This window comes from Tupaia chinensis, unplaced genomic scaffold, assembly GCF_000334495.1.
Source record: "Tupaia chinensis unplaced genomic scaffold, TupChi_1.0 Scaffold000061_1, whole genome shotgun sequence".
NCBI lineage: Eukaryota > Metazoa > Chordata > Mammalia > Scandentia > Tupaiidae > Tupaia > Tupaia belangeri.
Genome location: NW_006159519.1, coordinates 1,062,331 through 1,074,116, shown reverse-complemented (window position 1 = coordinate 1,074,116; position 11,786 = coordinate 1,062,331). Strand labels below are relative to the sequence as shown.

General features: G+C 41.6%; 1 protein-coding gene across 1 annotated transcript in view; it reads left to right on the top strand.

Annotated features, from left to right (window-relative positions):
* FNTA (farnesyltransferase, CAAX box, subunit alpha) overlaps positions 1 to 11,786 on the top strand; it is a gene marked incomplete at its 5' end in the record, with an annotated part of 29,307 nt that continues 17,521 nt past the window's right edge. The window contains 4 exon segments of the mRNA XM_006141638.3: positions 1 to 102; positions 3,838 to 3,923; positions 9,951 to 10,065; positions 11,632 to 11,736. Coding sequence (XP_006141700.2) covers positions 1 to 102; positions 3,838 to 3,923; positions 9,951 to 10,065; positions 11,632 to 11,736 — 408 coding nt within the window.

Genomic DNA, 11,786 nt, shown 5'->3' with positions numbered 1-11,786 from the left:
GCTGCAAGAGGAAGAGATGGCGGCCGAGGCCGGAGAGGCGGCGGCGTCCCCTATGGACGACGGGTTTCTGAGCCTGGACTCGCCCACCTACGTGATGTACAGGTAACGCCCGCGAGGCCGACCCGGGCCCGCAGTCCCGCGGCGGCGACGTCAGCCCGGCCGAGGGTGCTCCGTGGGTAGGGGTGTCCCCCAGACAGCGCGGGGTCTGGAAGCCCTCGAGGTCCCGACTTCCCGCAGGGCTGTGCGAAGCGCGCTGAGACCGCAGGACACTGGGCAGCACGTTTCTTGGGCGGTGAGTGTCGGGGTTCGTGAATTTGGGGAGCTCCCGCTCTCTTGCAGCGGTCCGAGATGCCGTCCTGGAAACCAGCAGAATGCACTGGAACGGGCTCGGGTGCAGTTTTGATGTTCTGGCCAGAATTAATGACATTAATAAGGGCCACATTTGCTCATTTGAGCAAGGAGGTGTGAGGACTTCCCATGGTTGGTCTTGATGAATTGGAGGGAGTTAATGTACATTGTTTAAGGCCTGAGAGTTTTTGTCAACCGATATTTTAGCTCCTAGTGTCTTCGGCTATGTGGGATGGAAGTAACTCTTGGGAGTTACTAAACTCGGAAGAGGCGCTTAGTTAGCCTCGTACCTAGTGCCAGCGCTGTGCAGCAGACGGTGCTGGGTCCTGCTGTAACTTAATTGCCGGTTTCCCCGTCTTTGCCCACACCCAGTCCCATTCTCATCAGTTCTTTGCTTTCACATAGTAATGCTGATTCCCTTTTCCTGCAGAGATAATCCAGAAATCCTTACTCTTCTGTAGTTGTAGGTAAACCCATCAGAAGGCTTATTCGCCTAGATTTGTATCAATGAATGAAAGTCACAATCCAGATTTTTTTTTTATTAGAGTTAATATTTTTCTGACTTAAAGGGGTTGTGGAGGCCCCATAACCCCCAGAGCTTCGCTCTGGATTATGAAATACTCAGGTTCATTGCATGACTATCACATTTCCCAGTGACTAAACGGCAGCTTTTCCTGTCCTATGCCACACCTCCGGGCCTTAGGCTTCACATCTCAGATAGCTGTTTCCCTCCTATTTTTCCTTGTGTAAGAGAAAATTTCAGGATTGTCTGGATGCTACAGAGTTTCAGCTGTCAACAGCTGATCAGTACAAAGGAGTAAAGAGTGGGTGAAATGAAAAGAATGTTGGGGGGAGAGTCGTTAAAACAAATTTGGTCACACTAGGCAATTCACACACATTTCTATAAGCATCCATTGTTGTCACTATACAATGACAATTTAGAAGGATGATGTGTCACTTTCCCTCTCTTTGTCTCTTTCTGGTGAGCGCACATTAGCAAGTTAAAAATAATAATAAAATTTAATAAGTCTTTTTTTTAAAAAAGTCATCTTTCTAAGTTTTATTATCTTAACGTTGATAATGAGTAGTAGCCACTGGATAGTTGCTGTAACTGAGCACGTCTTGAGAACATAACATCCGTTACCTTATTTAATCTTTAAAACAACCCTCGAAGGGGCCAGCAGGTGGTGTGATAGTTAAGATGCTGGACTCCCACATGACCGCCTGTGGTTTGAGTCCTGGTCCTGGAGGCTTGCTTTTTCACTTTTCCTTTCTCTCTCTCTCTGTCTCTCTCTGGTGAGTGCACATTAGCAAATTAAAATAATAATAAATACAATAAATAAATCTTCTAAAAAAGTAAAAAGTCAGCCCTCTTAAGTTTGGTTGGTGATACAGTGGACCCTCCATGTCGCTAGGTTCCACACCTGTGCATTCTACCAACTGCAGATGGGAAATATCTAAAAGGAAAAAAATCTGTATCTATTTGTATCTCAGTAAGACAAGTGTGAAAACTAATACAACCATTTATGTAGCATTTGTATTCTATTAGGAGTTATCAGTGATACAGAGATTTTTTTAAGTACTTATTTATTCATTTAATTCCATTTGTTATTATTTTTTAATTTGAACAGAGAGAGAGAGAGAAAGGGAAAGTGAGGCAGCAAGCTGCCAGGTTCGGGACTTGAACCGTGTTCAGCCATGTGGGAGTCCAGTGCCCTTAACCACCACGCCACCTGCTGGCCCTATCTAGAGATGTTTTAAAGTGTACGGGAGCATGTGTGTAGATTGTGTGCAAGTCCTACACTGCTTTATATAAGGGACTTGAGTGTCTGGGGATTTTGGTTACTGTGGGAGTAGGCAGGTGGTCCTGGAACTGAGTGGACAAACAAGAATTGTATTATCATCTCCATTTTATAAATGAAGAAACTGAAGTGTGGACAGTTAAGTGACTTTCTCGAGGTCACCCAGCCTGTGAGTGCTAGAGCCAGCATTTCACCTTCAGCAGTTGTAGAGCCTGTCCTCTTAATGATCACCTGGGCTGTCTTTCTGGCACACAGTAAACTAAGTTTATTTAATTTCCTGTGTCATTTCCTAAATTGTTGTTCATATTTTTTAAAATTCTGATTGACCCCAAAGTCCTGTTTGACCAATGAGTTGGATTGACTTTTTTTTATAAAGAATTATTTTATTTAACTTTATTTCTTTATTCATTTTAATTTAACCAGGCAGGGACAGAAAGAGAAAGCAAGTCGCCAGGTCCGGGACTCGAACTTTAGTTGGCCATTCGGTAGTCTGGTGCCTTTAACCACCATGCCACCTGCTGGCTCCTGAGGTAGATTGACTTCTAAGTTAAGACTGTTGTGTAGTTGCTGCAAAATCACATTTTTCTACTTAGAAAACTTTAAGAACTGCTTATTAACTTTTTTTTAATCAGAAGATTATTTAATTTTGCTTTAAAAATTTATATGTAGGGCCAGCAGGTGGCACGGTCAATAAGTAGCTGAACTCCCACATGGTCAACCACAGTTTGAGTCCCAGACCTGGTGCCTTGCTTTTTCACTTTCTTTTTTTCTCTCTCTCTTTCTCATCTCTCTCTGGTGAGCACGTGTGCACTATAGTTAAGTTTGGAATAATAATAAATAATTTTTTTAAAGTTTATATGTAAAAAAAAGTGACAAGACTTGGTCATGAAGAATCCGACCATGATTATGCTAAGATTTCTATATGTGGGGGCCAGCAGGTGGCATGGTGGTTAAGGGCACTGGACTCCTACATGGCCAACCATGGTTTGAGTCCTGGACCTGGAAGATTTTTCTCTCCCCCGCACCGCTCTGGTCACAATTTAAAGAAAGAAAGGAAGGAAGGAAAGAAGTTAAATAAAATAATTCTTAATAAAAAGATTTCTGGGTACCAGCAGATGGCGAAATGGCTACATCGCTAGACTCCCATGTAGTTGACCACGGTTGAAGTCCTGGACCTGGTGGCTTAAACTCATGCCAGGTACGCGTGCGTGTGTGCCCAAGATCCTGAGAGGAGAATGGAGGAAGAAGGGATTATGGCATGGCCGTACCCTCCAGGGGGTGATTTCTTGCTCTCTGTCTCTCTCTGTCTTTCTGGCGAGCGCACTAGCCGTATAGCAAAAACCTCTCAAAAAAAAAAAAGATTTCTAGGGCTGGAAGATAGCATGGTAGTTAAGGGTGCTGGATTCCCACATGGCTGACCATGGTTTGAGCCCCTGACCTGGCAGCTTTCTTTCTTACTTTCCCCGTTCTCTCTCTCACTCTGTCCTTCTCTAGTCAAGTTAAAAATAAATAAAGTTAAGTAAAATCATTATAAATAAATTTTAAAATTTTAATTTACAAAGGAAAAAAGATTTCTGTATATTATCAGCATTAATGTAAGTGTAATTATTGATGTTTTTTAAAAAAATCAAAGCTCTTTTTTTCTTATGTGCTTGAAAGTAATCACTAAAAAAATGTGTATTTTCAGGGATAGAGCAGAATGGGCTGACATAGACCCGGTGCCACAGAACGATGGTCCCAATCCAGTGGTCCAGATCATCTATAGTGAAAAATGTAAGTTTCTTTTCATTAGGACAAAATCTGTAAGTCAAACTTAGTAGCAAACTTGAAATTCACAATTACGTAGCAAGGTATGTGACAGATTTTGTCTCATAAAGATCCGAATGACCTAAGATGAGTTCGTGTTATAGTTTTTTTGTGATTTATTTTCATAATGAAAAGTTTTATTGCTGTCCAAAGAGTGGACATATTCTTAGTATTGAATATTATAATACATAATAGTTAATAAATGTGCTTTTCATTTGCTATTTAATCTGCATGTAAGCTACAACATAAATGAGTTACTGTTTTATTTAGGATGAACTTGGGTTGCTGAAACATCAGCATTTTGAAGTATATTTTGGCACTGTTAGACTCAGTTTGAATATGATTCCTGATGTTAAAATGAATGGATTATTTTCTTTGACAAAGTATTCTTTCATAATGAATGTGAAAATGCTTTCTAAATTGAAGGTCATGGAAACGTTAATTGTTAGTTGTTCTAGGAAAGGGTAACTGGTTAAAGTAAAAATGCTAGTTTTGTAATTTTATGTGTACATATCTATTTTTCAGTTGAGCCTTTGTTATCCCATGTCATTCTTCTGTTAAAAAACCATTGTTTTTTCTAGTATGCAGTAATGGCTAGCAGTGTTTGAAAAGGAAGACTAATGGTGTGGGAGTTTGCCTCATCAAATATGAAAATGTATTGCTAAACTTAGTAATTAACATGTGGAACAGGGACAAATAAATACAGCCGTGTGTCACATAGTGACATTTTGTCAGTGCGGGACTGCATGTACGACCGGTGCCATAACATATTCTAAGGCTGTGCCATGCTGCTGCATGTGCGCTGGGCTGCACACCTCACAGCAGGTTTGCCTGAATCCATGCCGATAGCATGCGTCTTAGAATGAATCCATGCTAATAGCATGTGTCTTAGAATGTGTTCCCATAGTGAAGGGATACATGCCTGTAGATTAAAACTACTGTCTCTCCAGTGAGCACATGTGCCCTATAGCAAAAATCTCTCTTTAAAGGAAAAAAGTATAAACATACTGAAAGCAAGTATAAGAGAATAATCTTTCATTCTTGGAATGGAGAAGGTATTATTAGGCAAATGTAGAACTCAGAATTGATTAAGGAAAAGGTCAGAATTTATAATTGCATAGAAAAGCAAAGCTTCCCTACTTGGGGAGAGATTATATGTGAGAAGACAGTTCATTAAACAGTGTAAAAGTAGGACCAGCAGGTGGCATGGTAGTTAAGGTGCCGGATCCCACAAGGCCAACCCCGTGGTTCAAGTCCTGGACCTATAGGCCTGAAGAACATGCTGGGTGTGTGTGTATGTGAGGGGTTGTCCAGAAATTCTGAGAGGAGAAGGGATGGTACCATGACCATCTCTCCTGGGGGGTTGATTTTTTACTTTCTGTCTTTCTCTCTCCCATGAGTGCACTTGTCCTATAGCAGAAGGAAGGAAGGAAGGAAGGAAGGAAGGAAGGAAGGAAGGAAGGAAGGAAGGAAGGAGTTGCTGTGATTCTTAAGTACCTATAATAAAGATGCTGGGGAAACTGTTACAAGCATGCATTTCCATTAGGGGTAAATTATTAATCTTTTTTTCAGAATACAAAATTAACATTTATTTTTACTTTTTACAACATTTATTATTTAATATCTTATTTGTTATTGTTATTATTTTAATTTGACAAGAAAGAGACAGAGAAAGAAAGGGAATGTGAGAAAGCAAGGAAGCAAGCCACCAAGTCTGGGACATGACCTGTGGTCAGCTATGTGGGAGCCCAGAGTCCTGACTACCATACCACCTACTGGCCCCACACCCAGAATTAACATTTAAATTTTTACTTATGCCATGACTAGAACCTGCAAAGGAAAAGATACGTAAATTGATCCTATCAATATTGATAAATACATCAAAACTTAAAACTTACACAACAAGGCCTGCTTCGTGGCCTGGTAGTTAAGGGAACTGGATCCCAGATGGCTGCCCTCACAGTTCAATTCCTGGACCTGGCAGCTTGGCAATCAAACTGGGCGTGTGTGCATGCAGCTCCATAATCCCAAGAGGGGGGAGAAATGGAAGAGAAGGAATTGCAGCACGACCCTTCCCCATTCTAGTGCGCTCTCCCTCTCTGTCCCTCTCTGGTGAGTGCGTGTACCCTCAGGCAAAATGTTTTTTATTTTTAAAAGGTTATATAGGAAAAGAAACCATATACAAGTTATAAAACAAGCAGCACTGTGGGGAAAGATAAACCATGTGAAAAAGGATTGGTATTCAGAATTTTATAAAAAAAATTTAGGGTTGTCATGTGGCATGGTGGTTAAGGGCACTGGACTCCCACATGGTCAACCACGATTCAAGTCCTGGACCTGGTGGCCTGCTTTCTTTCTCTCCCTCTCTCTCTCTCTCCCCCTTCCCTTCCCCTCTCCTCCCCCTCCCCTCCTCTCTCTCTTGCTCTGTCCCTCTCTGGTCAAGTTAAAAAACATAAATAAAGGGACCAGCAGTTAACATTATGGCTGTCACTGGACTCCCACGTAGTCGACCATGGTTCGTGTCCCGGACCCGGTGGGTAAAACTCATGTCGGGCGCGTATGCATGCGTGCCCAAGATCCCGAGAGAAGAATGGAGGAGAAGGGATTGCAGCGTGGCCATCCCCCCTAGGGGATGATTTCTCGCTTTCTGTCTCTCTGTCTCTCTCTGTCTGTCTGGCAAGCGCACGCACCCTGTAGCAGAAACCTCTCCAAAAAAAGAAAATAAATAAAGTTAAATAATTCTTAAAAAAAAAAAAAATTCCTACAAAAGGGTAAGGAGATAGACAGCCTTATAAAAAACTTCAGAAGGTATGGGGCCAGCAGGTGGCATGGTAGTTAAGGGCGCTGGACTCCACATGGTTGGCCATGGTTTGGTCCTGTTGTGGACCTGTTTTTGGGTCTGTCCGCTTGTGTTCTCTCCCTCTCTCTCTCTCTCTCTCCTCTCCTCTCACTCTCACTCTCACTCTCACTCTCACTCCCTCACTCTGTCCCTCTCTGGACAAATTAAAATAAATTAATAAATAAATTTAAATAAAATAATTCTTTAAAAAAAAACTTCAAAGGGTATGAACCTGCAGTTTACAAAAAAGAAAATTCCATTGTCTTATCATTAGGAATGAATGATACACATATTAAACTGAGAATGCTGTATTCTACCCATTGTGAATGTGAATTAAATGGTAAAAATTAGCCCTGTCTTATGTCAGTTAATAAGGTACATGATAGATTTATACATTTCAGATGGTAGTTTTCATATGTCTGCCCACTTCAGAAGTGGTGTGGATAGCTGTAAAAACTGGAAAATGCCTTATCCTACAGCCTTGCAGAGCTGCTCCTAGTTCTGTACCTGGATTCACCGAGGCATCAGAAATATGCACTACCAGGTTAAGAGCATAGGCTGTGAAGCCAGACCCTCGGGTTCCAATTCTGACTTCATTTTCCTGGCTCTGTAGCCTTGGACGAGTTCATAAAACCTCTCTGTACTTCTGTTCCTGCCTGTGTGAAATGAGGCTGAAGGCAGTGACTACTTTATAGCTTGAGTGCGATAGTCACGTGAAACAATAGAACGTATTTGGCTCAGAGTCATCCCTTGGTGTACGTGGGGGTTCCAGGACCCCCACATATTTAAGTCTTTTCTTGATGACTTGTAATAGCTAGTACAGTGTGAATTATTCATGTGTTATTTTTTTACTTATCTGTTTCTGAGTCTCTTCAATCCATATTAGGTTGAATTCCTGGAAGCAGAACCTGCAGATAGGGAAGGCCAGCTATGTATTCTACATGTCAGGTTAACAGGTTGTAATCACTTCGTTATAAATTGAAATGATTCCGAAGCTTGGTTCTTAATGACTGCCTAAGTCATTAAGTTGGCATTTATATTGCTACCTTTTTCTTAATTTGCCAGCGGGCGTGTGTTCGCTGGAAAGAGAGAGCGCACACAAGGGAAGGTGAGAAAGCACTCCTGCCCCCGTGGGGGCGGTCATAATGCAGTTTCTTCTCTTCCCGGGACTTTAGGCACACGGATGCACATACCCAGCATGCTCCTTAGGCCGCCAAATCTGAGACTTGAACCACACAGTCGGCCATGTGGGATCTAGCTTCCTTAACCACCATACCACCGACTGGCCCCATTTATGTTATTTCTAAATTTTACTCTAAAGCGAATTAAATCCAACTTTATTTTTTTCATTTGCCAGACAGTGCATGTGTGAGGCAGAGAAAGGGAAAGGAGCAAAGCAGCTCCCAAGGGGAACGGTCATATTGCAGTCCCTCCTCCATTTCTTGGTCCTTTTGGGATTTAGGGCACACACACATAGTGTGTTTTTCAAGCTGCTGGGTCTAGGACTTGAGTTGTGAGGTGACCGTGGAGATCCAGCTCCTTTAACTACCAGGCCATAGGCTGGCACCTAAATTTCAACTTTTTGAATATAGTGTTTAGAAGCAGGTACCCTTCATATGTCTTAGAATTGTAAACAACAGTAATTACTTGTGTTCACCTTCAGGGTTATAGTCCAAAAGGAAAAAAATGTTTCTCTATACTTTTTTTTTTTTTTTAAAGTCTATAGAGAGTGTCTATGCTTGTGGGAGAGAGACCAGGCAAGGGGTGAGGAAGCAGACTCCCCACCTGTGGGGAATGGTCATGCCACAATTCCTTGCCCTCCATCCCTCCTTTAGGGATTTGGGACATATGCACATGTACACGGCTTGTGTGATTTTCCAGGATTCAAACTGCACAGTCAGCCATGTGGGGTCCAGCCACCTTCACCACCATTCTGCAGCCTGGCCCCATACCCAAATAGTAGCTGGGTCTTCCACACCAAGCAATTCTTAAGTTCTTTGTGGACACCAAGTTAGCATCCTGTACTCCACATTTCTGACATCTGTTGTCTGTCTTAGCTATAAATTGGGGATTCCTGTGACCCTCTGCACAGTTCTTTTTTTATATAACCAAGTATTGGAGTAAATATCTTTATGTTTCACACACATGTGGGAGTATATTTGTAAGGAAACTTTCTGAAACTGGACTTGTTGGGTCATTGAGTATTTAAATTTATTAGATAGGACCAAATGATTTTCCATAGACATTCATGCTAGTTTACACTGCCTTTAATAATGTCTGAGTAAAAACGCAGGGTTCAGGGAACCAGCAGTTAGCATAATGGCTATGTTGCTGGACTCCCACGTAGTCAACCACGGTTCGCATCCCGGATCCGGTGGCCTAGAACTCACGCCGGGCGCATGTGCGTGCATGCCCAGGATCCTGAGAGGAGAATGGAGGAGAAGTGATTGCGGCGTGACCATCCCCCCTGGGGGGGGAGATTTCTCGCTTTCTGTCTCTATGTCTCTGTCTGGCATGCGCACGCGCCCTATAGCAAAAACCTATCCAAAGGGGAAGAAAAAAAAAAAGAAAACGCAGGGTTCAGAACATTAAATGTGACATGATATCACCTGTGTTAAAACAAAAAGGTGAGTGGAATTAGGCCTGTACGTGGTATGTGTAGGGTGTATTTGGAAGGATATACTGTTTGTTATGAGATCAGTTAATAGTGGCTGCATCTGAAGATGAAGACTTAAAATTGCGTGGAATGGAAATTTAGTGTGGACCTTTTTGTACTGTTTGGGTTCCATTGTGCATATTTTTCAGTTAAAATTTGACTTAAATGAAATTGGAGAAAAGCAGCTAAGTGAATATATTTGAATATGCACATTCTCAATTTTATTTTCTACGTAAGGTCTTTGGGAGATTTGGAACCTGGCCTAACCCATACACGGGAGCAGTCTGTGTGGTTGTACACATGTAGCCCACTCTCTGTGCCTGTGACCCTGGAGGATCGTGAGAGTCGCAGCCACAGACATTTGACTGTTTATTTCGTTTAATCGTGTGATATAGATGTATGTGAAGTAGCTTTTCCCCCAGGCCTAACAGCATGTTATATTTTAGTGCTAGTTTTAAATAAGAAAAAGCCCTAATGTGGTTGTGTGCTCTGTCTCCAGTTAGAGACGTCTATGATTATTTCCGAGCTGTTCTGCAGCGTGATGAAAGAAGTGAACGAGCTTTTAAGTTAACACGAGATGCTATTGAGTTAAATGCAGCCAATTATACGGTGTGGTAAGTACTGTACCTCACTAATACTACCTGCCTGAATGTCTCACGTCCGACTCTTTTTTTTTTTTTTTTTTAAGTTTTTGCTATCAGGCACATGAGAGAGAAAGTGAGATATCACCCACTGGGCGATGGCCCCGCTACAGTCCCTTTTCCTCCAGTTTCTTCTTGAGATTTTGGGCATGCATGCACATGTACTTTGCATGATTTTTAAGCTGCCAGGTCCAGGACACAAACCGCCAATTGCACAGCTGGCCGTGTGGGATCCAGTGCCTTGACCCCCATGCTGGCCCCTGGTACCTTATTCTTTTGGAGTGTCCTTTTTTTGTTTAGTGCGTTTATTATTTGAGTGCTTTTCTTTTTTTTTTAAACTCGAGTTTTAATTGTTATCAAAGAAATAATTCACATACCAGTTTAAAATTTAGAAGTTAAATGGTAAGTAGTGATCTCTGCCCCATCATTTCATGTCGCCATAGTCCTACTCCCCTGAGACAGCAACTCTCAGCTTGAATTAACCTCTGTATTCTAGATAATATTCTTCATTGTTGTTATTTTCTTGAAGAGGTTTTTGCTATGGGGCGTGTGTGCTCACCAGAAAGACCAGAGAGAGACAGAAAGCAAGAAATCACCCCCCAGGGGGAATGGCCACGCTGCAATCCCTTCTCCTCCATTCTCCTCTCGGGATCTTGGGCATGCACAGACATGCACCCAGCGTGAGTTTAAGCCATTGGGTCTGGGACTTGGACCGCGATCAACTACATGGGAGTCCAGCGACATAGCCATTATGCCAACTGCTGGTTCCTTTCATTGTTATTTTTAATATTTTTTATTTTAGACATTTTCTGTTTCTTCTATGAAAGATAGAGTTGACTCTCCACTACCCTCCTGTCATCACTAATGAGTAGTCAGTTTATGGTCATTACTGACCCAGATGTTACATTATTATAATTACATTCCTTTTAACGGATCGCTTTTTTATTTGGTTTAGTTTTCTTTCTACCAATAAATAATTTGTCTGCCAGACTCTGATACATGTAAAATGGTTCATTATGTTGAACACAACTGCTAATCCTTCAGTTCTGGGTCTTACTTCCTTTTTTTCTTTATGACTATTTTGGTTGCTGTGTATCTGGTCTTCAGCTCTTTCGTGTGTGAGATCCTGTGTTTCTTTGATCCCATGTCTTTTTTTTTCTTGATTTTTGTTGGGGTTCTAAAAGTCAGTATTTTAATAACACTTGTGATAGAGTTCATTTGTTGTGTTAATCATGTCTGTACACTGAAAAGCTGTACCATGTTCTTATGTTATAGAACTCTAGCAGTCAGAATATAATTTAGTTGTTTCCTTCATTCCCTTAAGTTTAAGAAGTTTACTTTTTTAAATTTCATATTCATTGCCTTTTACTGTTTTTACCTAAAATGCTTGATTCTTGCAGTCATGGTTTTCTGAATTGAGTAACCATGAGCAGTTAAGTTGCTGCGTTACTGGTTATGTAGAGTGCCTACCGAAGACCGTCTAACTGTGTTACTGTCTTGTATCTTTATGTGATACTGCTGGGTGCTGGTTTGCTGCAGGCATTTTCGGAGAGTTCTCTTGAAGTCACTTCAAAAGGATCTGTATGAGGAAATGAACTACATCACAGCAATAATTGAGGAGCAGCCCAAAAACTATCAAGTTTGGTAAGCTAAAAATAGGGACGAAATAGATCAAAATGCTAATAATACTTGCC